Below are 26,362 nucleotides of genomic sequence, written 5' to 3'. Positions count from 1 at the left end.
ATATTTTAAGCTCAGTTGAAAATTTATGTTATACCACCGGGAACACTATATAATCTTTTATATTGTAACTTTTTAATAATATGAACGTATAATTAATATTTTAAAAAATTTCGAATTTTTGCATTTATGTCCAGTACCCGATCCAAATTTTTTTTATGGAAAATTAAGAATTATCTACTTACACAGTTTCTATCAAATCTAAAAAGTTTCTTGAAGTATATTATGGCAATTGTAACTATTATAAGACTCCTTCAACTAATTATACATTAGGTAATAAATTATAATTAAGTACAGTTGAATTTTTACGCAGTCATGACGTTCAAGGAATGTTATATTTTTTAAAAAACTGTCCGATCCAATCAATAAATCACTTAATATAACTTCATAATTCTATTAAGTAATTTCATTTTTGGTGAAAACATTCAATTAATATTATATTTAGATTCAATTGTTTAAATCATGCATAAAACTTTCGGAAGATTGATGAGATGAGATGGTATCAAGATTCTGATAATATTATAGGTCCAAATAACTATTGGACATTAATATCCAAATATTAAATGAACATGCTATTTAGGCTCAAGAATTTTGTCTAAAAATAATGATAAAATGAAACACGATATTAAATTTAAGTCAGATTTTGATTCTACATTCATTTAAAACTTTTTCTAGAGCAATAATGGTTACATATTTTTGGATTAGTGATAATTGGGGTTCAGAAGGGATGAATTTGATTTTTGGGCTGTTGATTTATATACTGTTATTGCTAGTATATTCCTTGTAATCGTTTTACAAAATATGTTGATTGCTTATATGAGGTAAGCTTTTCTGTTTTGACAATTTGGTATTTAATATTCTCTTTAACTTGATTGCTTATCTTTTTAGTGGATTATATGAAGAATTATTAAAATATCGAGCAAATTTCATAGTGAAGCATTACATCACATTCATTTTTCGAATCCTGAAGCTGAACCAATATATATTTATCATCTTGGCCAACCTAAAAATTTTGAAGAATGGTATATAGCATAAAAAACGCTTTTAATACGTAATACATGTAATACATAAAAGTTGTTAACGGACAAAATTTTTTTTTTTTTATAAAAAAATTTGTCAGTCATGTCTATAAACCTTGGAGGTTTATTTTCTAAAAATGATAAGAATATAACATTAAAAATTATAAACTCACAAAAATCTGAATAAAAAAAAAGAGATGAAGGTGCTATTTACGATGATTGAGTATTTATGCAACGTATTTTTAGGGAAAGAAATTATGATGAATTTTCAATTTGGAAATATGATGATGATAATATTAAAGCGAGAATTGAAAATTTTAAAAATATAGGTAATGATGTGTGAAGATAAAACTTCAATAGAAAAAATTAAAGATATTGAAAACATGAAAATTGATTTAAAATCAATTAACAAATGACATCTGACCTCTTCTTTATTTCTATTTATAGATCATTATCGATTATTTAATTATCTCCAAGTTATTGTCATCAAGACCTATGAAATATTGTTTTTGTTTTTAATGCGTCTGCTTAGACCGAAATCTGATATTCTTATGAATCTTGATGTACGAGTGAAATATTTATTTTCTGAAGTATGCTAACGGGTTGTATAACAATATGACAATTGACAAGTTTGTGAAACTTTATGGTACGGTTGAAAAATTGCATCATGAATTAGAGGAATTAGAAATTCTGTGAATTTTTTTTATTTTTTTATTTATTTATTTAGGCCCCTCTATGTATAAAAGGCTAATTTCACAGTGCAACAAATAACTGTTTTATTAATATTTGCGTTTATTATAAATTTTCACTAAGTTTTGGATCAGTTCATACGATTGCTGATTCTTATTCTTAGAACATGGATTACTCAACGAAGCCTACATATTTTTGAAAAATAATCTTTTTTTTTGTATACATGTTTCACGTTTTTCGTATATCTCAAATTTCAAATAAGGATCATGAAAATTAATTAAAATGTAAATAGTATGTAAATGATTAATTATGATAAAGAAACTGAATTGCCATAATTTTTAAAAATTGTAACGAAAAACAAAAATAAAAATTAAAAATTACTAAAAAACAAATAATTCTATGGCATCCTTATAAGGGAACAATTATCTAAGTTGCGCAGTTGAAAACTTTACCATAATAAAGAAAAATATCACCGCACGTTTAACTTTTTACAGAATGACCTGCATCCGCGTTACGTTTCTTGCATCTGCGTCACTTTTCCACCTTCCTGCATCCGCTTCACGTTCACAAACTGGCGCACTTGCGTCACGTTTAAATATTCCTGCAGCATCTGCGTCTCCTTTCCACTTATATACTCTTGAAGACATACATTTTTTATCCTTTATTTGAAGTAGCTTCTTTCCTTTTATTTTTTAAGCTTACGAAAAACACTAAAAGTATATTTTTGAGTTTTGAAAAAAGATTGACTAGTTGTCATTAGTTTTGGACTAGTAAAATTTTCATTTTCTTGCTTGAGTAGGGAAAAGACACCAAGCAGACATCTCTTCGCAGTTTTAACTTGGATTTTCCTGGTTATTACTTATGACTTTTCTCTTTTTCAATCTTTCTTTGGGTAGGAAGCATTGGAAAATTGATTAACATTTGGTGACTTGGTGATTTTTCTAAGCAGAATAGAGAATAGAACGAAATTTTCAACCAAAAATTATGGTAAGAGCCGGAAGTAAGAGAAGATTTTGCGGCACCCTCATTATAATTTAACCATTAAATTATAATGATTTGGTATCTTGAGATGACGCGTGTGTTATCAGTAAGGAACAGGTCTCTTACCTTGTTCTACTTTCACCTTTATCACTTTAAATACAGGAGAAGTGGTAGAAGCACGAAAAATTTGCTGTAGAAATAAAAGTAAAAGAGAGTTAGCTTTTGCTAAATACTCTACTTCAGAATTTCGTACTGCCATCTGGTAAGGTGACGTGAGGCAGTATCCTTCTAAAGTATCAGGTAACATAACGAAGCAGTACGAATCTTCTTCCTATATATTAGTGTCGATATTTTCACCGTCCGTTCCTGAAAACTGCACAATAAAAGGTATAGCTACGAGTATCTGTTTGAAAGAACTTACAAAAACACAGCTTTAGGTTATTGTGTTCTTTCACTGACATCTCTCCTGGACACACAGATGATATGTTATCATCCAGAAATTCTGAAAACAGAGAAGGACGTTCACAGTAAAACTGTGGCCACGAAGCGCTTCCAGTTCTCTGAATCCAAAAGTCCTCAATGAGAACAAATCAATTGCATGATGTCAAAGTTGAGGAAGATGCATAACTATTCCTCATTGCGGAATAGTAGACCTCAACACTGAGAAGATCTTATTCGTATCTCAGCCAGGTCCGTCAGTTAACAGAGTCATCATAGTTAGACCTGCCAGCTCACAAGGTTGCCGTAACTTCCTTGATCATTGCATCCACTTGTTCACCTTCACCAGAAACGAGGGTAACGCATTGCCACTCTTTAGCTTTACGAAAACGGTTCAACGTACCTCTCACTTCTCGTCTCTCACTTTTTTCTTCGTGTGGGTTGAGTGGGAGTGGGAGTGTGGGAGTAGCCGGGGGTAATTATTGTGAAAGTTTAGAGAAGGGATAAAAAATACGAAAGGGATAAAAAAATTATTGCGAAAGGGATAAAAAAAATACGAAAGGGATAAAAAAATTATTGCGAAAGGGATAAAAAAAATACGAAAGGGATAAAAAAATTATTGCGAAAGGGATAAAAAAATATTATTGCGATTTTATCTTATGATCTTATGATGTATGATATAAAAGTTTGTGCAAAAATTTTCGCGTAAAAGGTAAAAGTAGCGAAAGGGATAAAAAAATTATTGCGAAAGTTTAATAAAAGAATGGGTCTTTTTATAATATTTTTAGTTGTACAAGATAACAATATAGACTTTTCTCTTATTGTTATTAGTAACTGTGACTGAGTTTGTATCTTATGATCTTATGATGTAAAAGTTTGTGCAAAAATTTTCGCGTAAAAGGTAAAAGTAGCGAAAGGGATAAAAAAATTAGCGAAAGGGATAAAAAAATTATTGCGAAAGTTTAATAAAGAATGGGTCTTTTTATAATATTTTTAGTTGTACAAGATAACAATATAGACTTTTCTCTTATTGTTATTAGTAACTGTGACTGAGTTTGTATCTTATGATCTTATGATGTAAAAGTTTGTGCAAAAATTTTCGCGTAAAAGTAAAAATTGTTACGCGACGCGACAACAATTATTGAAAAAGCTTGCTGTGAGTCATGAATATTGATATATTTAATCAGAACTATATTGGTAGTGTGGTAGTGTAATGAGTCATTGTAAATTTTCTAGAATAAATATAAGTTATGACTCATGAAAAAGCTTGCTATGAGTCATGATTTTTACGGCGCAGCCTATAATTAATTATACTGTTATTATATAATAATAGTTCAAATATATTAAGTATGCTTATACAAATAAGCCATGTTATTGTTCGGAATAAAAATATTGTTCATTTAGTAGCATCAATTTCTATTGGTCACCGCAGTATTCCTAATGACCGAAATCACCGAACCGAAACCTTTTATCATTCTTTTTCGATTTTTAAACCGAAATTTTTTTAGATACCTTTCTTTTTTGTAGGACGCCGGACTTGGACTTTATCATGTCGAGGTAAAGTGGAGTGTTATTTTTTTTTTAATTTATTTTTAAGAAACGTTTTCTAACATTTCTATTTTCTTTTATTATAGGGACACCAACTTCTTGGAGTTGAAAGGGTTACCGTATAGTTGAATGGTAAACTATTACTTATTTATTTATTAAGGCAAGCAGCGTGAATCAGCTAACCAGGACAGCATCTCCGATACTGCTTATGTATCAGAAACTGTTAACATCCTAACAATGGATAACAGGTTTTCCGAAAATTTGGAATCATCATATGAGAGAGAAACCATTGCCAATACTCCGACCATCTTTTGTCCGGAGATAGAGACAAACGTAGAGACCACCCCACCAACTATAAATGATGCGAACGAACGAGCTTTAGCTACCGAATTCGTACAAGATTTGTTGTCACCAGACAGTCAAATTCCATCACCACTGGTGATGTTTAGCAATACCTAATGAATATTGTATTTTTATTATTTTTATTTACAATAAGAAATATAATTTTCAATTTATTTTTATTTAATTTTATTCTCATTAATTAAGATTCTGTATAAAATAAATAATTTTTATCTTAAAGCAAATTAGTAACTAAAAGAACAGTATGTGCTAATGGATCATAAATACTTCACATGATTAATATGATTAATTAATTAGTTTGTCAGCGTTAAGAGGAAAATTCATTAATTTTGCAATTAAATAACGAAAAGTCCGGATATCTACAAAAACAATTGGATCAAAATCTAATTATCTAAAATCTGTTATATTATCAGTCTTTCCATTGTAATTCTGGCTGAAATTGTAATTGTATTTTCTCTTAAAGATTCTAAAGTTCGACCCGCTCATCTGCACAATAGGATCATCTTGTCAAAGTATTTATGAAGTATAGTTCAAATTCATGGTATCCGAACTTTTCGCCGAAGTCCGTTTCACCGAAACGTCCTCTCGATGAAACGTCCCTTCGGTGAAACACCCCTTCGGCGAAATGGCTTCGGCGAAATGAGTTTCGGTGAAATGGATCTCGATTGAAATGTATCATAACCCTAAATTGGAAATCTTAAACATCTTCCAAGCATCATGAGAGAAATTTGGCGCAAAGGTATAAAAAATCAATCAAATTTAATCATACAGTATGGATAGTTTAACTCACATGCATGCTTATGATATTAAAGCGTTGACTGAAGATTCGCCTTTGATTTTGAACATGTATCACATGCAAATACAATTATTTCCGTCAACGTTAATATAAAATAAACGAGTAACACTTTAGACTTATCACTTAAAATCAAGATTTAAGTTTTTCAGTTTGAACTTTAAATTTAAAATTCTATTCTTGCATCTTTATCTTAGATTAAATAATTTATGGGAACAAGTTAACCCTTAATTTACTTTTAAAGCAATATAACCTTTTTAAATTACATCCATATCAGATATATTTTTTATCGGTGGAGTTCCAATATAGGATTATTAAACCTTTTTAATTTGAACTGATTTAATTAAGCTGTATGCTGTGGTTCAAAATATTGCATCGGTAGATTTAAACCAAACCATACAGATTTGTATTATGTAAAAAACGTTAAAATATTAGATAATACTTATACAAATTTTTTTGGATTTACAATAATATAATGCAATCACAACACTAAAAATGATTAAAGTTAAATCGACATTATTTGCTGGTTAGAAGGGCGTTTTTTCAACGTTTTCTACGTTTTCTGCTGATTGTACACGTTAAGTAATATTAGCAATGTAGTATTTTTTAATGTCACTATAATCATATGAAAATAGCTTGAAAATCTTTTATGATAAGAAAGAAAGAAAACTTATTATAATTTATCGAAATTCATAATATGAATCTTCCATTAAAAGAAACATTTTAGAAAAAAGGGGGGTTAGAAGTTAGAACTTAGTATTACGTCATTCAAATTCTAAATTTATTTCATTATTATTAAAAAAAACAAATTTCTGACCATAATTTTTTTTTACTAAATTGAGTTATCATACAAAATAAACATTCATATAAAAAAAAATTACCACATTGTTGTACATTATGATCAACAAACATTAAAAAGATAAATAAATAAATATAAAATTTGTGTACAAATTTAATTCTAAAAAGAAATTTTTTATTTTTTATTTATTTATTATAAGAAATTCATTTGTAATGTTACAATAATTTTTAAGAAATCATTGAATTCTTCCAAATTTACATTTTATAAAAGAAATTGTCAGATCCAATAAGAAGCCTGAATATAGAATAGAATTGGAAATTTTTTTTTTTCTCTAAAAAAAAAATAATAATAATAAATCATTTAGATAGGAATGTTCAGCCCCTTAACATTTACGTCAATTCTTTCAAAGAAACTCATTTTTTTCATTGATAAGTAATTCCACCCCCAAAAAATTATTCCGTTCTCAAAGTATAATAAGTATAATATAACTACGCCTTATAAGAGCTTAGGGTTACATAATGTGACACAAGTAACATAAACGCCGTGTAATATAACTTATTAGGGTTACTACTTAAGCTTTATCTATATGATGAACACTGCATGTCCTAGTGGTAAGCGACGTAAATTACTACTTAAGCTACTTAAGCTTTATCAAAGATGTAATATCTAACTTAAGCTTTATCTAGATGTAATAATATTTTTGCATAAATTAATATATCCTTTGTCATTTTATCTTATTTGAAGGTAAATTAAAATATCCTCGGTTAATTATAAAAAGTTGATCTGTTCGTCCGGCAAATAGTTATTACTAGATTTAGATATATTACTTAGTTTATCAATCATGTGATTTAATAAAGAAAAAAAAAGATTATACGATTTGACCATGCTACTCGCGAGTTGCCGTGTAGGTCAATACTTTATCTAGAAAATAATTTTTTTTAAAAAAAAATTTTTAAAAAAAAATTTTATATGGCTTGTTTATACTAACCCGATTTATTAACTTTTTATAAATCATATGAAATCTATCAAATATGATTTGATCGTTAATATAGTATCAATAAAATCGGTCCGAACATCTTACGACGGCTAATTCAAAATGCCACGTAACACGGCATGTATTATTTCATCATCTGATTAATCGGAATTTATACTCAAACCCTCACATTCAAAAATATATAACCAAAAATTTTTTTTACTTTGTGTGGACAATAAAACCAGATTTTTTTCGGATTTGAAAGATTTGAAAGATGCTTTTTTACTAAAACATGTTTTAAAATCACTTTTAAAATTTCTTTGTGTAAGAAAAAAAAATAAAGAATTAAACCAAAAAGGGACAAATTTAATGTTACACAATTTGTTGTACGAATTAACAAGAGTAAACTGCATGAACTAAGATATAAATAAAAGTAATACTAACAACAAAAAGGTTATCTAGACTAATAAATATCGATAATAATTAACTTTGTACTTGCATACAAATGAGCAATCGGACTTTGTGATTCGGAAAATTCAATGTAATTAGAAGCAATGTTTAATTTAAAAAATTATTTGTTGGTTTTACGCAGTTAATTCTTTATCTAAACTTACAATAAATACACTAAATTATTGATTTGGAAAACAACATGGTTTGATTGATTCCACTGAAACATGAGCTTACATATTTTTTAAAATTATCTGTTTATTTGTTCATTAAAAATAAAAATATTATTTAACAAATCATTTTCTTTTATCTTTATTTAGATTAAATGAATGACGTTGTTATTTTAATATATATATAATATATATATTCGAAAATTTTAACGGGTTTCAAATTGCATTTTCTTCTTTGACTAAATATGTAATTTTTAATTGCGTTACATATTCTTTTACTGTTTATAGTATAGTATTTTACACGCACCATTATTGTGTACGAATCAAAAAACAATCATTTATAAAAAATAAAAAAAAATATAAATACACCTCAAGTCAGCAAAATATGATCCAAGTTTTGGAGCTATATTGGCCGTATTGTACCCTCCTAAACTTACAAAGAAAGCTCTTAAGAAAAAATAAAACTATCCTTAACTGGATTCAGTTTACTTATTACTTGCGGCTATTTCTAGTTCCAGAATTTCGATTTTTTTAAAGAAGAAAATTTATTCGTTTTAAATCAATTTTATCAAATTATTCGAAGAAATATATATATTTTAATCGTTAACGTAATTTATTATTATTTTAAAAAAAAAAATCTTTTAAGTAAACGTACGAAACAAAGATAAGAACGTATATTAAACAAAAAATTAGAAAATCTGTATCTAATAATAAAATGACGAGTTTTATATTAAAAAAACCAACATCACTGTTTTTGAGACTATTTCAAATATTATTGCTAACAGCAATTTTTAGTTTAGGTAAGTAATGAAGGGTGAAAAGTTAATAGTATATTAATCAATTTATATAACAGATAATTTATATTAAATTGTTAAAATTTTTATTTTTAGAATTTGCACAAATACAAGGTTTTAAACCATGGTACTATGAAGAACCGTAAGTATTTTAATATTTTAATTCGTAAATATATTTTAATTTTTATAAGAAAGTTGTTAATCACGTGGTTGTCATTTTTTTTTTTAGATCACATGGAAACGCGTCATATTATTGGCTAATAATTTTTATTACTTATATATTGTTGTTATATTATTTAACGAGTTTCTCATATCGATGGATAACCGGACCATACTTGAGTGAAATTTATAGCGATTTGTATGTTAAAACTTAAAAGTTTCATAAATTTCTTATAAATTATATTATTTTTTTTTTTACTAAAATTGTTTAATTTAAATTATTTTTCATTTTATAGATTTTTAGCGCACTTATGGTTTATTATATGTAAGTCCTTTAAAATAATTTTTTTTTAAAAAAAAAGAAATCATGTATAATTAATTTATTAAACTAACTTTTTCTTCCTTTTCTTTTTCAGCATTAATAAATATTTCATCAGAATTTACCGGAACAAAAATAGTATGTGATTATCCACAAGATATAAATTATTACGCTCGCACAACACGTTGTCAATTATTCATTTCAAGTATGTCATTAAGTTGGATAGTTGCAGCTACTTATGTAATTTCTTCATATGTATCAATAATGAAATGGCGTAAACGTCCAATTGAAGCCAAATCAACTAAATTCGTTGAGCCTCCAATCGTAATACATAAACCTGAAACTTATGTTGTGCAAAAGGGTGTCTTGGCAGATGGTCAACCAGCTTTATTCTTTACGGCTCAAAAAAATAATTCTACAACAAATGTATCTAGAGGTGGTGCAAGTGGAAATGTTTCACCTACTAGTTCTCATAATGCTTCATCAAATAATTTACATGGTTTTACACATCACGCTAACACTTCTAAAACTAGTATTTACCTTCATGATAAAGATGTATCTGAGGTTTAAAATATTTATGATGGTTTTTTTTTTATTATTATTTTTAATATGTGTATAATTAATTAATTAATTGAATAGATTATATAATAACCTCATATATATACCTCATATACAGTATATTTTAGCTGTGAAAAAGTGTGCAAACGAACATTTTATTATTTAACAATAACTTTAGTAAATTAGTAAATATATTAATCAATCAACCAATCAATTGCAATCAATAGTATTTTCATAAAAAGTGATTCTTCTTTTTAATTTACTATTATTATCACTTTCAATATTATTTTTATAACCATTTTGAATTTATTTTTTTTATTTTTCTTGTTTGGAATTTTATATTATTTCATGTGCACATTTCATAAATTTCAATTTTATTTCTTTAAATAAAAATGCATATTCTTTTCGATTTGTTTAAAAAGATATTTAAAATCAAGAAAGATTTCATGAATTACTTTTCACCGAGTTATCTGTAGTACATTACTTTTAAACGCGCCACATAATCGTTATGTGTGACGACTGTTTATCTAAATCTTTATATTTACTGGTTTGATTTTTAATTAATATAAATAACATATAAAAACTATGTAACTGTATTCTCTGTGACAGGTCAAAAAGAACCAAATTTAAAAATTAATTTAAAATATTGAATTCATTTTTAATTCACATTTATAGAAATTATTTAAAATTTTTTGTTTGGCCAAATAAGTAATTTTCAATGAAATAATGAAAATTTGTTACGTAGTATTATAATTTAAATATTTAAATATTAACTAGGTAAATTAGGTAAAAAAGTAATAAAATAATTAAACATGAATCAAAAAACTAAAATGTTATTATTTTATTTAATAAAGGAAAAGTTTTTGATTTCTTTGATTCATAATTTTTCATAATTTTTCATTTTTTTCTCGATTTTCTTAAAAAAAAAAGAATGAAAAAATTCATAAAATTCATAAAATTCATAAAAATTTTTCATATTAATCACCTTTTTATGGAATATTATCTATTTATTTAATTCATTTTAATGAAAAAATAATAATAAATGAAATAAATTCAAAATCTTTAAAATTAATTGATAATGAAATCAATCAAAAAATATTGTGGAATTAATAATAATACATCTAAGTGGAGGTTTAACGGCCGCTTTAATAATGAAGAATGTAAATTCTTATTCGCTTATCATGTACCAGAACAAGAAACTTTCAGCAAATTTTCATTTTTATTCATTTTATACAATTAGCTGAAAATTATTAAATCGTACCATAATTTTGGTTAACGTACAACATTCTAGATTAAGTTCTTGTAAATAAATTTTCCTTTCAATCTTTTATTATAATGTTAATGAAATTAAAAAAAAATGTTTCCAAATGTTAATTACACAACAAGATTTTCTTAATTGGACTAAAGAACGTTATAATAAACCAATTACAATTCATAAATATATAAAACAAGTAGGAAATCCTTTAATACTTAATACCAATCATTTAGAATTAAAAAAAAGAATGTTTAGATCAATTTAATAATAATGATGATTTTATAATTAATAATAAGACAACAATTAATTTAGGTCCAAAAGATGTTTGGAGAAAATATTCTAATAATATTTTAATGATTGATAATTTAATGAAATTATTAAATGTTAAAGAAGAAGTTTTATTAATTAGACATTTACTTCCAGTACCTTTATTTCCATCAAAAGGAAGTGCTAAAAAAATTACCTTATGCAAATCATCAACGAATCATGCTTCAGATCAATTAAGACCTTTTATCGCAATTCATTGGAGAATGGAAATCACAAAACCAAAAATGCCCATGAATTAAAAATGGATTTTGATTCATTTAATATTTATTTAGCGACAGATTATCCTTTAATAAATGTAGGTGAGAATAAAGCACAATCAACAACATTTCATATAATAACAAATTATCATCATGATGCTATTAAATTATTAAATGGAACTTTTAATTTAAATACTTGGGTATCAATGAAAACATTAAATTATCTTTTTAATGAATTTCCACTTCAAGGTTCTGGTATACAAGGAATTTTTGATGAATTAATTTTAACAAATTCTAATTCTGGACTCTGAAGGCTGCGCTCATGTAAAATCAAAATTTTCAAGAAAAATTGGTGAAGAAAGAAGAAGATTAATAGAAGTTAGAAATATTAATATTTTGACGTTGGCCTTTATATTAATTTTATGAAAACTTCCATATTAATAATTAGATTCAATATATAGATTATTATTACAAGTGCTCATTGGTGGGAATGATCGTATTTTCTTTATATTATCATATTATATCAGATATGTAATGTAGGTCTTATCTTGAGTATTAGTTTAGTTTTTCTTTTTTGTTTTTTTTTTCTGAGTGAAGATTCGTGTAAGATATTTATTTGACTTTTCTACAGTTTGTATTGTTTAGTAGCGTAGTTTTTAAACCTTTGTGCGAATACTTTAGTTATAGAGGGCAGATTATTTTTAATCTGTTTTCTAAGTGTTTTGAGATTTATGGGATTCTCTCTTGATGAAGAAGGATTCCTGAATAAATAAACGCGTTACTAATTTTTTTTAAAAAAAATTTCATATTTACGTTTTATTTTAACTAATAGAAATTATCAAGATTATGGATTCAAAAATCTACTATACTCACATAAGAGTATATGCAAGTTTAATGAAAAATAAAGCTTTATTTTTATTCTACAATTTTAAAATAATTTTAGCAAATTAAGAAATGAAAAAATTTTGTTGAATTTTAACGTTTCTTGCGCATATTTGCGCATATTAGAAGGTACGTTCAATTTTATCCCTTATTTTTTTTTTCGACTGGTCTGCTTTCGTTTATTTCTGAAATTTTTAAGAAAAACTTTTAATATAACTGATGAATTTAGAGATCTACTTTTAATATACCTTCTCTTCGAGTTTAGAGATCTTTTCATCAAGTTCTTCAAGTTTCTAGTTTAAATGAAAATGCTTAAATTTAGTAATTCTGCATTTAATTAGGTAAATAATCATTAAATATTCTTTCTTATACCTCATGAATTGGTCTGTTTGAAGTATAGTCTGCCTGCCATGTACTGAGCCCATAAAGAACACCAACACCTATAAATAAAAAATTTCGAAATGTTTCATTCGAGTTTATATCTAATTTTTATTTTATTAAAAAAAATTTATGTTATTTATATCCTTAATAAAAATTTACTATAACACTATTATCCCTTACTACTACTAATTGTAGAACATTTTCTAATCGATTGTCTAACCGTGGGTAAAATTCTTTGTGTGTGTCTAAGCATGATTCTTTTTAATGATAAAAAATCGAAACTGAAGAGTTATATATACTTACTTATACCGTGACTAAGTATATTATTAGTCATTTTTGATGCTATTCTCGTGATTTTTTCATAATATGACTCACTTAACATATCATAGTATCATAGTATGAAGAAATGTTGGCGAAAATATTTAATATTAGAGTCGAAGATTCCGAATAAGACATTCTCATTACGCAAATAAGAGATTTTTTTTCAGTCAATGACCATTTTTAGTACAGATTTTTTGAGGACCTTACTAGCATAAATTTTCTGCGGGGCTTTACTAAGGTAACTGTGGGATAAATGAAACCGGATCGGAGATAATGTGTACAAACGAAAAACTGCAGACATTATTATAGAAAATGCAATTTCAATCTGTGTCGTCGAACTTTTGAATTGTCTCCATTCTTGTATAAAATTATTATACTAATATGCAATCCGAGATTGTTGAGAATATGAAACTTAGCAGGAGTCAGCATCGAATCTAGGAGTTGGATCAGATACTGCTGCTGAGAATTCCCGAGCTTAAAACCAAAGTATCACGACATTGAGGAGAAATTCAAGTTATTACTCCTAAGGAGGCTGTTGATATGCTTAGCTCCAATTATAGAGCAGTGTGATAACCCTAACATAAAGTTATTGTTCCTCGAGCGTCTTGATTTTGACCTGTATTTTCTTCAACAACTTCAAGTTGAGGAAATATTGTAAGCGTAAAAATATTTTATTTCGCGAAAATACTGTAATAAGAGATCTGTCAGTTCTGATAGCTTGTTCCTAATTTTCAGGTGTAACTTTGTAATCAAAAAATGCGATCACTAGAGGATCTAAACTCTCTACTAAATTTGCTTAATTTTTTTTTAAGTCTAACGTAATTTAGCAGAGATTCAAGTCTTTGACCGTTCCATTATCACATCATGGAATAATAAATATACAAATTATTTTTAGTCGCGCTAAAACATGGTTAATATTATGGAATGATATATTTTACAATAACAATAATACAATCTTTATACTCAAAAATCTTTATACTCAAAACAACAAAGTATTTTTATTTAAATATTAATATTAATTACTAAAAACATACAAATTCACAAGAAATTTAATTTTGACTTAAACAATGATTAAACTAGTTCTCTTTTCAAGTTCGTATTTTATTTTTTTTTTCAAAACAGGAATCATTATATCTCATACTTATCGATACAAAATCACTCTTCTTTCCAGCTAATATTACTGGAGATGCCCAAGGACTCTACAATTTCCTTATTTTTCCCATATAATTTCCTTAATACTAAATTAGTTATCTTTTCAACGGGATATACATTTTTCGTTGTAATTAACAAGAATTCTTAATATTCAAGACCTGTGATTTACCAAGTTTTGAATCATGCGATATTAAGTTTTAATTATTAAAATAATATATATATAGGTTCTGCTATTCATGTGGCAAATAATTATTTATCACCATGCTCTTCGGGTTTAATTAACTAATCCATTAAAAAATAATCCTAACCCTAATCCTGATCCTAACCCTAACCCTAATAATACTAATCTAAGTTTACTATAGAATCTACAGTTTTTCCATGGTTTTATTAAATGATTGTTTTTGCATGAATTTGTTAAAGGCTACCCTAATAATAATTATATGAGCCAACAATAATTCAGGTTATATATTATAGCTTTTGTTTTTAACTCCTCGCATTCAGAACAAATATTTTCTACTAAAAAGTAAGAAATACTTTATACTGATAATCAACATTTACTGAAGTATCGTCGTCGTAAAATCGACAAATGCTTTGGCTCATAACAGACATCTCGTAAATTCTTGACTCTTGACTCTTGAGTATTTTGACGCCCATAATCTCCTATTATAAGTCAATATTTAATATAAACAATTTTAATATGAAAAATTTTACCGAAAAGGAACGCAATATCTTCAAATCAATAAAAAGATAAATTAATACCTCTTAGTTTGTCTTATATTTTCAAAATTTGAATTTTTGCATCTTATATATAATGAATCGTAAGAAATTGAAATATGTAGAAATCTAACCAGTTATTTGACTAAAGATTTGTTTCATTAGTTCCAATCTATAAATTATTATAAAAGATTTGGTCCTTTTATTTTAACATCAGAGTATAAAGAGCCCATTAACGGAACCTTCACCACGATGGCCGCATTCTCTCGCATTCCGACAAAGATGGTGACAGTCTTCATGGTCTTGAGATTCCACAATCGTATAGAAAGATCTTTACTCGCTGAGTACAACATCAAGAAATATTAACTTGCTCATATAGTCCACTTCATCTGTGATCGGAGAAAAGCTAATTGTAACAGATTCAAAAAAATAACCACTACCCAATCTGAACTGGAGAGTTGCTTCCAATTTTGATTAAGAAATGCACCTGCTCTACAGTACTCGAGTATTATACCCGGAAATATACCCGCTTGTATACTATAATAAATTATATATACTGTAAACAAACTGATATATTTAATATAAATTTTGATTAATGTATACATACTGTACGTAAATATACGCCTAAAAAGACGAAGATATCAAACTTATGCCTCTGAACCTAATTGCAAAATATTGAATCATCATGTTTAGAAAATCGCTTGCATATTGACATATATCAAATAACAAAATAATTTTAGTCAAGACACAAGATATAAGCCACTTACCCATGATAATAACGTAAGCGGGGTGTCTAACTATTATAAGAAAGATGGCTTTGTTTATTGGTAGTGACGGCTCGATTTTCTCTTCACTGCAGTTTGTCGAAAAGCGTCTTGAACAATTAAAGTTTTTTAACACGGATAGTAGAAACTAGAAACATTAGACGTTTCAGACCTATGTAAGCTATGCCCGCCAATGGTTAAGTTTTGATTAGCTACTAAATTCGAAACGTAAGGCTTTCTTTAATGACTATTCTACATAATGGCGGATTATTTCTAATTAACCAAAGTTTATTTTTATTTTTATTACTAAAGTGAAAACAGCATCAGCAAAGACTACATAGGAACTTTATACAAGAATCAAAAGTAGTACATAAAATAAACTGATAACTAAGTCGCCCTAAGATCACTTCACTTAAATGGAAAAATTAAAGCCAAGAAGTCCCACTAAGACTTCAAAGCTTCTAATTAACCAAAAGCTACTGTACCAGATACTGTACCTAACAAAATTTCTATAATTTTTAAAGATCACGTGCAAATCTTGTGCTGCCATAATAAGCGATTTTATTGCACATCAAATGTGCAATCTATTCATTTATCAACATTATACGGCTTGATGCTTTTTATTAATCAATCGAAAAACTTTCTCTTGGCGGTGGGTGAATTATGAAGTAATTTCGTTATTATTAAAATGAATCAATTATAAAATTTTGTTTATTAAATTAATTTGTCTAAATTAGCATTAAAAATGCACTATTACAAGTGAAAATTAAATGAATTAATCTTTTGTTTAAATTTGAATTACTCTGAAATTATTATACTGTACATAAAGGATGTAATAGTAATATTTGAATAAATTAGTTATGATTTGGATTTGTTAACAAATCATTTACCATACATTGATTCAAGTTTTGTTTTCTCTTTGTCCGACATTTGAAGTACCGTCGTTAAAACTGGAAGTAAAAATTTCTAATAATAATATAAATTTAATTAATTATAATGATAATATCATTAATTAAAAAATACATATAGTTCTTATAATAATACTTACTCTACGATCCTTATATTCCAAAAATTTCAATACAACATCTCTGATATAAAGTATTCTCGTATCATCATCCATTGGATTATTAATAATCGATGAAGTTGGAGTTAATGGATTTCGTGAATAACCAGGAGATATAGGTTGCGGTGAGTTTGGTGCACTTCGATCCACCATCTTTTGAAGTTTTCGAACTTCTTCCTGTAAAGTCTAATAGAAAATAAAATGGTAATATTTAGTATTAGAGAAAGAATTAATTTTAAGTAATTTTATTACATACCTTATTCATTGTTCTAAAAGTGCTTTCACGTAAACGAGATTCTTCTAACATTTTCTCGTATTCTTCTTTAATTCTTTCTTTTGAATGTTCTAATTCATGGTAATTGGCCTAAAAAAATAAATACTTAATATAACTGTTCTTATGAATCAGTTCAGTTTATAAATAAATTAAAGTTTTCCTTACAGATTTTTCGTCCGCATTTGCGACTTCAGCGTTTAGCTTATTCATCTTTGCTTCAATATCTAACATTTGTTGCTTAAGCGATTGATTTTCTTCTTTAACTAACTTAATAGAATTGTCTTTTTCCTCCAACTTTGTTTCAAGCCTTTTTACCTCTTGATCCTTTACACTTAATTTATTAACCATTTCTTGTATTCGATCATCAATTGTCCGTTTTACTTCTCTTAATTCAAATTCTGCCTTTTCTTTCACTTGCTTATGAGTTTCAACTTGCTTCCTCAAAGAGTCAACTCTTTCCGTGGTTCCTTTATCTAACTCCTCAACTCTAATGGTTAATGCTTCATTTTCACGACTCTTCTCTTTATAAAGTCGGTTTAATAAGGTTAATTCTTCTTCTAAAGCTAAAGATTTCTCTTCAATTTCTTTTAATTGATGAGTAAGTTCAGTAGAACGATGTTGTGAATTTTCCATTAAAGACTGTGAAGATTCAAATTCTGCTTCCTTCATTTGTAGTTGATCAAATAATCCTTCTTTTTCTGCAGTTAATTTTTCGTTAAGAGCTTCAAGTTGTGAAATTTGTGTTGATTTTGCAGTTAATTCTTTATTAGCACTTTGTTCAGCTGTTCGAGCAGTATCTTGAAGACGTTCAACCTCTTCACTTAGGTCTTTCTTCTCTTTTTCTAAAGTGTTGATTTTTTGTTGTGTCTTCTTAAGTAAATTTAAAGATTGTTTGCGCTTTTCTTCATCGTCTGCTTGCTGCTTTTTCAAATTATCAAGTTCATTATCACGTTTTTGAACCGTCGATTTCGCTTCATTGAATGATTCTTGAAGTTCTCGCTCACGTTGTGTTAAGGATTTTAACCTAGATTCAACGTCGGATAATTTTTCGAGAGCATCCGTTTTAGCTACATGAAGTCTAGAAACATCAGATTCAAGTAAAGCATAATTCTTTTCAGTAGCTGCTAGTTTATTTCTCAACGCTTCCATTTCATCATCCATTCTGGCGCGGGAATCATTTGCTTTCTTTTGAACAATTTCTAAATCTTTGATTAAATCTTTTTTAGATGAATTGAGATCATCACGTTCTTTCATTAATTCTCCAATTTGGTTCTCTAGTTCTGTGAGTTTTCCCCGAGTGCTAGTTAAATCAGATTTCAACGAATCATTTTGTTTGTTTATTTCAACGTGTGTCAATTTGAGCTCGTCCCGCTCCTTCAATAAATTATCTCGCTCTATAATTATAGAATCTAAATTTTTTTGTAAATTATCTTTAGCCTTTTCAATTTCGGAGACTTTATCACGATACTCATTTATCGTTTGTTCAAGTTTTACGATTGATTCCTTTGTTGAATCCAATTGTGATCGAACTGTGCTTAATTGTTCATCTTTTTCGCTAACATTATTTTTGAGCGTAGTGATTTGTTCTTCTGATTCTTGAATTTTTGTTTGCTGTTCATCAACTTGTTTCCTAACAGTATTTAATTCATTTTTCAATTCATGAATCTCTTCTGTCACAGAATCTGATTCTATAGGTGCTTTATCGGGTTGGTTCTCATCTACATTATTATTTTGTGTTAATGAGGAAAGAGCCGAACGCATCTCTTCAACTTGAATTTGTAAAGCATCACGTTCTTGAATAATTCCTGTTGGAGGAGAGGAAGGTTTACTTGAAGGGACATTTTCTTGTTTCAATTGTTCAATCTCTTGTTGCAATAATTTTATCTGTGCTTCCAATTGATGCCTTTCTGTTTCCCATGCTTCAATATCTAATGCTTCATTTTCGGCAATAGCATCATTAAGAGCCTTTTCTTTTGCAATTTTTGCATCATCTAATTTTTTATCAAATTGTTTTGTTATCAAATCTTTTTCTTCTTCGAATTCCTTAATTTTTGTATTTAACGCCATATGATGTTGTTCTAATTCTTTTCTAACATTTTCATTTTCTTTATTTAGTTCTTCAATCGTTTTTTCTAAACTTGATTTTTTAGCTGAAGAATTATTTTTAAGTTGAGTTATTTTTTGTTCAAATTCTATTCTTAAATTTTTTTCATTATTTATTTGAGTATTTGTTAAAGTTTCAATCTTTTCACATAATTGAGAAATTTCATTAGATAATTTTGTTTCATTTTCTTTTAATAGAGACTTATCAGATTCTAATTCCTGTATTTTTTGATTATACAAATCCAATTTTTTAATACTTTCATTTAAATTATTAGATGAATCTTCAAGTTTTCTTTTTAATTCTAAATTTGATGATTCAAGATTTTCTACTTTCTTATGAAAATTACTTAATTCATTATTTAATTCTTCAATTTTTAAATTTAACGAAGAATTTGTTGGTTTAATATCATCCAATTGTTTTTGTAAAGAAACTATTTTTGTTTCATACTGTGATCTTATGGAATTAATCTCTTCAACATTTTTTAATGTTTGTGAATCTATTGATGAAGGAGGTGACAATGCTTCTATAGCAACTTCATCTAAAGAATTTTCATTTTCATTTTCTGAAGGTTTATCTAAATTCGTTATATCATCTTTGTGATTATTAATTTCTTGTAATGTAGATGGTGGAGAAGATTTTTCTAATAATTGCTTACGCAACTCTACAACTTCCTATAAATTATAAATATCGGTAAAATAAAATATTGAAAATTAAAAATAAGTGAAGAATTTAAAAGCGAACCTTCTCTTGTTCTTTAAATTTCTCTTGTAAATTCTCAATTAAATCTGTCTGTGATTTAGATTGCATATTATGAGCTTCCTTAATTTCTTCAATTTGTTTTTTGGATTCTACAAAAAAAAAAATTATTTGTATATAAGGAGTATTCATTAAGATCAAAAAAATTTTTTTTTTTTGCAATATTCCTTTCTTTAATATAATAAATACATCCTAGATCATTTTTATTTACCATCTTGAATTTGGGTTAATCTTTTAATTTCTTCCATAGACATCTAAGAAAAAAAAAAATTTATTAAATACCAAAAATTTCCAAAAATAATAATTAAAATAATGATATATACTTCATTCTTAATATTTAAGTTTCTTAAATGTGCTTCAAATGATTCCACATCGGAAAGTCCATCTAGATGTGTGTTCTCTCTTAATACAGTTTCAATTGCTTTTTTTTCATTTAAGAGTTTCTTATATAATCTTAAGATTTCTAAAAAAAACAATATTTTATTGTTAATGTTCAATCCTCTCATTTTCATCACCGGATAAAAGATTTAAAAATCCTCACCTGGAAATTTTGTCTCATATTTTTTTAGTTTTACTAATTTTTCTTTTATTTCTTCCGAAAGATTCTCCGTTTCTTCTTTTTCTTTCTCATTTGAAAAACCTTCAATTATTTCTGTGTCGTCTTCGCTCCCAAATAAAGTAACGTCCACTCTACTACTACTATCTTCACTTTTTATCGAAGAAGAAGAATTTTGTAGCCTAGTAGATTGTAAAGAACGACGTACTGAAGGAAAAAGTCCACCAATGGAGCTATTACTACTATTATTACTACTTGAAGGTATAACTTCTATATTTTCTTCATCTACATTATCGACACCATTATTAAGTTGTTTTTCTTTCATATTATGTAAACCGTTATTAATTCGATCCTTAAAATTAGAAAACATTATATTATCTAAACTATTATTTAAAGCAAAACGTGACAAAGAAACTATAATGGTATGTCTTAAATAAAAGTAATTAGGTTGAATAGTATGATTTGCAGTTGTAAAAAATATTCTTCGTTTGTTATAAATAAGGAATCGAGAATTTATAAATTTCCCGCGAGTCAGGCGGGTCAGAATATTTTCCATCAATCCATACTAGGATTATTTTTTGTGTTACTGAGTATAAATTTGAACCTGCTTTTTAATGTTACAATTCTTATTATAGGTAGAAATGATACGGTTCTTGGCATATGGCTTTGCGAATCATTTGATTTTAAGCCTCCAAATTTGATAATTAAGCCACATTAAATTTTTTTTCTTATTTAAACTTGCTACTGTCTAATTTTGACGCGTATTTGTATTTTTTTGGAGTTAAACTCGTGGAGGCTAGTTTTACAATCAACAATATGCTCTTAATATGTATGTTATTTTTTGTTGTTTTACGCTTATTCTTTTTCGGGTTTAAGTTTAAAATTGAGCAAAGAGAATTAATTGAACTTTTAAATTTTAAAGAACCTTCTTAAACACTTTTATCCTTGTTGTTTTGAAATAACCAAGGAACTAAATTATGGAAAATAATAGAATATACATAACATTGATAAGAGTAAACATTACCAAACCAATACTAAAAAGAAAATAAGCACCCATCCCATAACAGTCAGGTAAAAGCCATAGAAGGAACTACAATAATTATTCATGAAGTAAAAATTTTTATATAGTCATTCCTTCAAGAAATATTAGATTTGATTATTAAATACCACAGAGAATTTGAAATAATTGATTATTTCTCTCTTAAGGGGCTCCTATAATTAGAAATTTGGTTAAAAAAACAGTATTTGTTTGGTTTTCATTCGTTAAATAATTTCACACGAATTCACTACTGCGTCAATTGCGAGAATATTTGGGGATACTTGGAGAATACATTACTTGGGGATACAAATACTTGAGAATATAATACTGAATACAATAGGGTATATATATTTATAAACTAATTAGAGTAAAAAGAAATGAGAGTTAAAAATGGTATTCCAATACTTTGTATAATTACAAATTTATACATAAGATTATAGAGGGGACTGATAGTTTAGATTTTGGTTAGTGCACCAATACTTTTTGCTTAATGGAACTCGGTGAGCGAAAGCTGGTGGAATTTTTTAATGTTATTCAAATTATACTTTACAAAAACTGAGCATTAGCTTTTAATAAAATTTGATCTTCAGAATTAGTGGATCTTAAGTGGATCTCCATTGGTATGATCAATAATAAGAATTTTGGAAAAACTTTTTTATAATTCACGAAAAAATTTGACAATATCCTGCTTGTGATGGATAAGTTTTCATTCACAACTTTGAAACCGTTTATTACTAATGATTGACCTTTTTTTTTATTTAGACTTTTCTATCTTCATTATTTCCGTTTGATTTGAAGATTTTAGATATAAATACCAAATTGTACTTTGATTTCTAATTAGAAGTTTTTATTCCCAAAAATTTGAAAATTGATGACGGTTGTTACTACAAATTAATTATGCTGTATGTCTGTATCACTTTTTCGGTCGTATTTTTGTACGCAACTCCCTCTTTCAAGTGATGCTACGGAACCAATGTGTAGAATTAGGTAATTTAATTGAAAATTTACAATTTCCTTAGATTGAATATAATGCAAGAAGATGTTGTACTGGTATAAAAAGAATTTATTCTTTATATAAATTACAAACATCATATGATTTAAGTGATTTACGTCACAGCAAGGCTCATTGTTATAACTAATATAGCAAACGAAGAATATAAAAATAAACTCCAAAAGCAGATAATTTCCATATTAATAACAGTATGCAAGATTGTATTCTCAATTTCTCATTTGTTAACCAGGTAATCTAATCTTAATCAGGCGCCCAATTTGCCGAGATTTCTAACAATAAATGTTTGTTTAACCTTTCGATTTTTTTTAAATGAAAAAAAAATTTTGATTGGTTATCGGCTAAGAAAAAATTTTTTTTCCAGCAAAAAAGTCTGACCATATTTGGAAGAAAGAAGTTTTTTTTTTTTAATTAATGCAGTATAATGCATAACTCATTGTCGTCATCTACAAACATCTAATTCAGTAATTCATTTAAAGCGTTGCGTGTTACCTCAAAAATGATCATGACAAAGGATTTTTGTTCATTGAATTCCGATACTAAACATTCAAAGAATAATACTATTAAAGTAATTTATACGAATTATTCTGAAGTCGGAATTAGTTATCCAATCCAAATGTGGGCTCAGAAATTTTGAAACACTTATAACACCTATTGTAATTATTTTGGTTCTTTCATTTGTATATTATGTTGTCGTACACACTTCTACATAACTTTATTGCGTTAGAGTATGGGAGCATATGGACGTTTGGTAAATCACATGGTTGACTGCGAAAGTGTTTTTGATAAAATTATATAATACTTAAAAATGCTACAAAAAAATTTTTTTTGCTTTTTCATCTTAAAAAATTACCTCGATTATTTAAAGAAATTAAAATAAAATAAAAAATAAATCTTATATAAATTACTAAAATATACTGAGTACTACATATCACAAATAACACGGTAACGGTTACAACATTTTGGGCATAATTGTAAATAATAATAAAATTATTCTTGATTGAGAAGCTGAACATATTTTTCTCTTGTTTTCAAAAAAAAAAAAAAAATTTCATTTTTCATTTTTTTTTAAAACGTTTGCGATTATGACTATATCGACCATATCAGAATGGGCTAGAACAAAGGTATGCAATTGGCATACATATATACAGTACATATTTATTACATGTATATATTGCAAAGATTCCACGGAATTTAGACTCGGTTAAAAGTCGAGGTTTTTTTTTTGTTAACAAATCAAATTTTTTCTTTATTTTTCTTCCTCGATAAATGGATATAATATAGTTCAAGTCAAATTGGACAAGACTTTTCATTCTAACATCCATATTACAATTACTTGCGGTAGTTGCATTAGAAAGTCGAGTACTTGTTAGAAATACAAAATTTCGAGAAATAGTTAGTGGCATAGAAAATGACTGCGCTAGACCATCAAAAGATCGTATGTTACTTATCATACAAGAAAATGTTATTTTCATGATTTTTCAATTATTTCAACTTTGGTTTTGCCTCAATGCGGTAAATTTATTATTATTATTATCATTATATTATTTATTTATTTTATTTACTTTTAAATATTTAATAATTTTTAATGTTTTTAGGTTATCAAACAAAACACGATTCAAATTATTACACTTACCGTCATAAACTTCTTGTGTGCACTTTATGGCATTGTAAATTTTTCAATATTTTGTTTTATTTATTTTACTTTTTTTTTTAAAAAAAAAAGAGAATTTTTTTAATAGTTATGATAATTTTTTAGGTTCAAATCGTTGAAATATATAAATGGGCAAATGATTTAAAAAGCGCATGTGGAGCCGTGGCTGAAATTCAAAAAGAATTTTTCAGAGTTGATTTTCCATTAGTAGTAACTTTAATTATATTTGCATTAATTATGTCTTTAATTAGTTTCAAATTATATCAACAATTTGGGTGGAATATTTATAAGAAAATTGGTGCAGATATTAAAATGCAAAAATTATACAAGACCATGCTTCTCTTTGTGATGTTATTGAAACTTGATTTATTCTTCTTATTACTCGTCTCCATTGAAGTATTCTTTGCCTTTAGTGAGGATAAAGGAATAGGAAAAATTCAATTTACTTTTACACTTTCAAGAAGTCTTTACTACTTTCATTTAGGTGTAACAATTATGATATTTTTCTTGGAAGTTCTCGCATATCGATCTGTAAGTTCTTTTTTTAAAAAAGTTTTTCTTCTAAGGAGAGAAAGAAAATAACAATGACCTATTTTCCTTAGTTACAAAAAGAATGGAAAACAGGAATGAAAATTTACATAATACTATCAACGGTTACTATTATCGACTTTATAATGATTTTAAAGAGTGCTACAAGTACAGTTAGTAATAGTTGGTATTTCTTTATCGTTTTCTGTAAGTAATATTAACATTCCTTTATAAAATTTTGAGTTTTAATACATTGAAAAATATCAATTAATTATTTTTTATTTTAACTTTTCAGTGAGCGTTTCTATTATATTATGCACGGTATTATTATTATTACTATTACAATCACTATTGTCTTTAAATTATTGTATATTTTATTTATAATATTTAATTTTAATACAGGCAACATGGGTATATGCCATACTTGTATACAGAAATTTTGATAAAGGCTTAAAAACAGTTCGTGAGTTGAATTCACTTTTGTTGAATGTTCACTTTAAAAACTTTAAAATTCTTTTTCATTAATACTTGTTCTTATAATTTTATAGTTAGCAAAAACAAAAAGGCAGTTAATACTAATAATGATCCTGAAATTGGTAGCAGTACTCAAGTAAGTGGTAATGGTGGAAAAAGATTTACAATTGAAGATTAAAAAAAAAAAACTCGAAGGTCGATATTTTTATTAAACCTCGTCAAATTTATCATCGTCACGTGTTAAATCTATCATCCACAACGTTGAGTTCTTAGAAGTTCTAAGAACCACTTTTGGATATATCTTTGAGAAATGCAAAGGACACGATCAAGATGTGCTACAAAATATATATTTCATATATATGTAATAATAATATAGACATTCTTTTTTAACTTATAATTTTCTATTTAATCGAAATACATATATAATTATAATTTGATGTTCGATGAAAAATTAATAAAATAAAAAAAATAAAAAATGTTTTTGGCGTTGATCACTTGATCAGAGGTGATATCGGTCTTCGATCAACTGATTTACTGTATGTATGTATATCACGAATTTCTTAATTTGTATTTCTAAATCTCTAATTAAGAAATATTGAATAAGTTTTATGCCATGAAAACCCAATGCCCGAAGAGTTTTCTGACTGTTTAGTAAATAAATCTTATTTTACCCAAAAAGATTATTTCCTTTTGTGCAACCACTTTTGGTAATCATTAAAAAACTTATTTTGTCAATCGATTTCCTTATTCATGAATACTTTTTCTCGGTTACTTGTATTATAATACACATTATTCTTTAATTGGAAATCGATCGTGTAAATCATTTTATATGAATTCAGAAATGAAGAAAAAACTATAAATACTTAA

At 26.9% G+C, this 26,362-nt stretch overlaps 7 protein-coding genes across 7 annotated transcripts; 4 read left to right on the top strand and 3 right to left on the bottom strand.

Annotated features, from left to right (window-relative positions):
- Window positions 1–2,561: 2,561 nt before the first annotated feature.
- On the bottom strand, window positions 2,562–2,994 carry OCT59_013661 (uncharacterized protein; the record flags this gene model as incomplete). Its single annotated transcript, XM_066141657.1, has 2 exons — window positions 2,562–2,647; window positions 2,814–2,994. The coding sequence occupies 2 exons, from the start codon at window positions 2,992–2,994 to the stop codon at window positions 2,562–2,564; spliced, it is 267 nt and encodes an 88-aa protein (XP_066001775.1).
- A 1,916-nt stretch (window positions 2,995–4,910) lies between these two features.
- On the top strand, window positions 4,911–5,132 carry OCT59_013660 (uncharacterized protein; the record flags this gene model as incomplete). The annotated part of the gene is made up of 1 exon (XM_066141656.1): window positions 4,911–5,132. One exon carries the CDS (start codon window positions 4,911–4,913, stop codon window positions 5,130–5,132), a length of 222 nt encoding a protein of 73 aa, XP_066001774.1.
- Window positions 5,133–8,930: 3,798 nt separating this feature from the next.
- OCT59_013659 (uncharacterized protein) lies at window positions 8,931–10,057 on the top strand (the record flags this gene model as incomplete). Its single annotated transcript, XM_025314662.2, has 5 exons — window positions 8,931–9,015; window positions 9,106–9,151; window positions 9,239–9,367; window positions 9,465–9,493; window positions 9,585–10,057. 5 exons carry the CDS (start codon window positions 8,931–8,933, stop codon window positions 10,055–10,057), a joined length of 762 nt encoding a protein of 253 aa, XP_025184668.1.
- Window positions 10,058–11,868: 1,811 nt separating this feature from the next.
- Window positions 11,869–12,135, top strand: OCT59_013658 (uncharacterized protein; the record flags this gene model as incomplete). The annotated part of the gene is made up of 1 exon (XM_025324731.2): window positions 11,869–12,135. One exon carries the CDS (start codon window positions 11,869–11,871, stop codon window positions 12,133–12,135), a length of 267 nt encoding a protein of 88 aa, XP_025184669.2.
- Window positions 12,136–12,449: 314 nt separating this feature from the next.
- On the bottom strand, window positions 12,450–13,340 carry OCT59_013657 (uncharacterized protein; the record flags this gene model as incomplete). Its single annotated transcript, XM_025333977.2, has 5 exons — window positions 12,450–12,585; window positions 12,698–12,744; window positions 12,955–12,999; window positions 13,079–13,146; window positions 13,268–13,340. 5 exons carry the CDS (start codon window positions 13,338–13,340, stop codon window positions 12,450–12,452), a joined length of 369 nt encoding a protein of 122 aa, XP_025184670.2.
- Window positions 13,341–15,156: 1,816 nt separating this feature from the next.
- OCT59_013656 (uncharacterized protein) lies at window positions 15,157–21,344 on the bottom strand (the record flags this gene model as incomplete). Its single annotated transcript, XM_066141655.1, has 15 exons — window positions 20,777–21,344; window positions 20,559–20,698; window positions 20,447–20,489; window positions 20,221–20,327; window positions 17,541–20,150; window positions 17,358–17,465; window positions 17,087–17,287; window positions 16,929–17,004; window positions 16,211–16,253; window positions 16,042–16,127; window positions 15,882–15,898; window positions 15,801–15,811; window positions 15,612–15,719; window positions 15,320–15,361; window positions 15,157–15,220 (listed from the first exon to the last, which is right to left on the bottom strand). The coding sequence occupies exons 1-15, from the start codon at window positions 21,159–21,161 to the stop codon at window positions 15,157–15,159; spliced, it is 4,041 nt and encodes a 1,346-aa protein (XP_066001773.1). The 5' UTR covers window positions 21,162–21,344.
- Window positions 21,345–23,924: 2,580 nt separating this feature from the next.
- On the top strand, window positions 23,925–26,025 carry OCT59_013655 (uncharacterized protein; the record flags this gene model as incomplete). Its single annotated transcript, XM_025314664.2, has 8 exons — window positions 23,925–23,963; window positions 24,124–24,354; window positions 24,438–24,509; window positions 24,599–25,024; window positions 25,096–25,228; window positions 25,317–25,342; window positions 25,424–25,484; window positions 25,570–26,025. The coding sequence occupies 8 exons, from the start codon at window positions 23,925–23,927 to the stop codon at window positions 25,671–25,673; spliced, it is 1,092 nt and encodes a 363-aa protein (XP_025184673.1). The 3' UTR covers window positions 25,674–26,025.
- Between the last annotated feature and the right edge of the window lie 337 nt (window positions 26,026–26,362).

Source organism: Rhizophagus irregularis, chromosome 21 (genome assembly GCF_026210795.1).
Source record: "Rhizophagus irregularis chromosome 21, complete sequence".
In the NCBI taxonomy this organism is placed as follows: domain Eukaryota; kingdom Fungi; phylum Glomeromycota; class Glomeromycetes; order Glomerales; family Glomeraceae; genus Rhizophagus; species Rhizophagus irregularis.
This window is presented reverse-complemented; position numbering and strand designations above follow the sequence as displayed.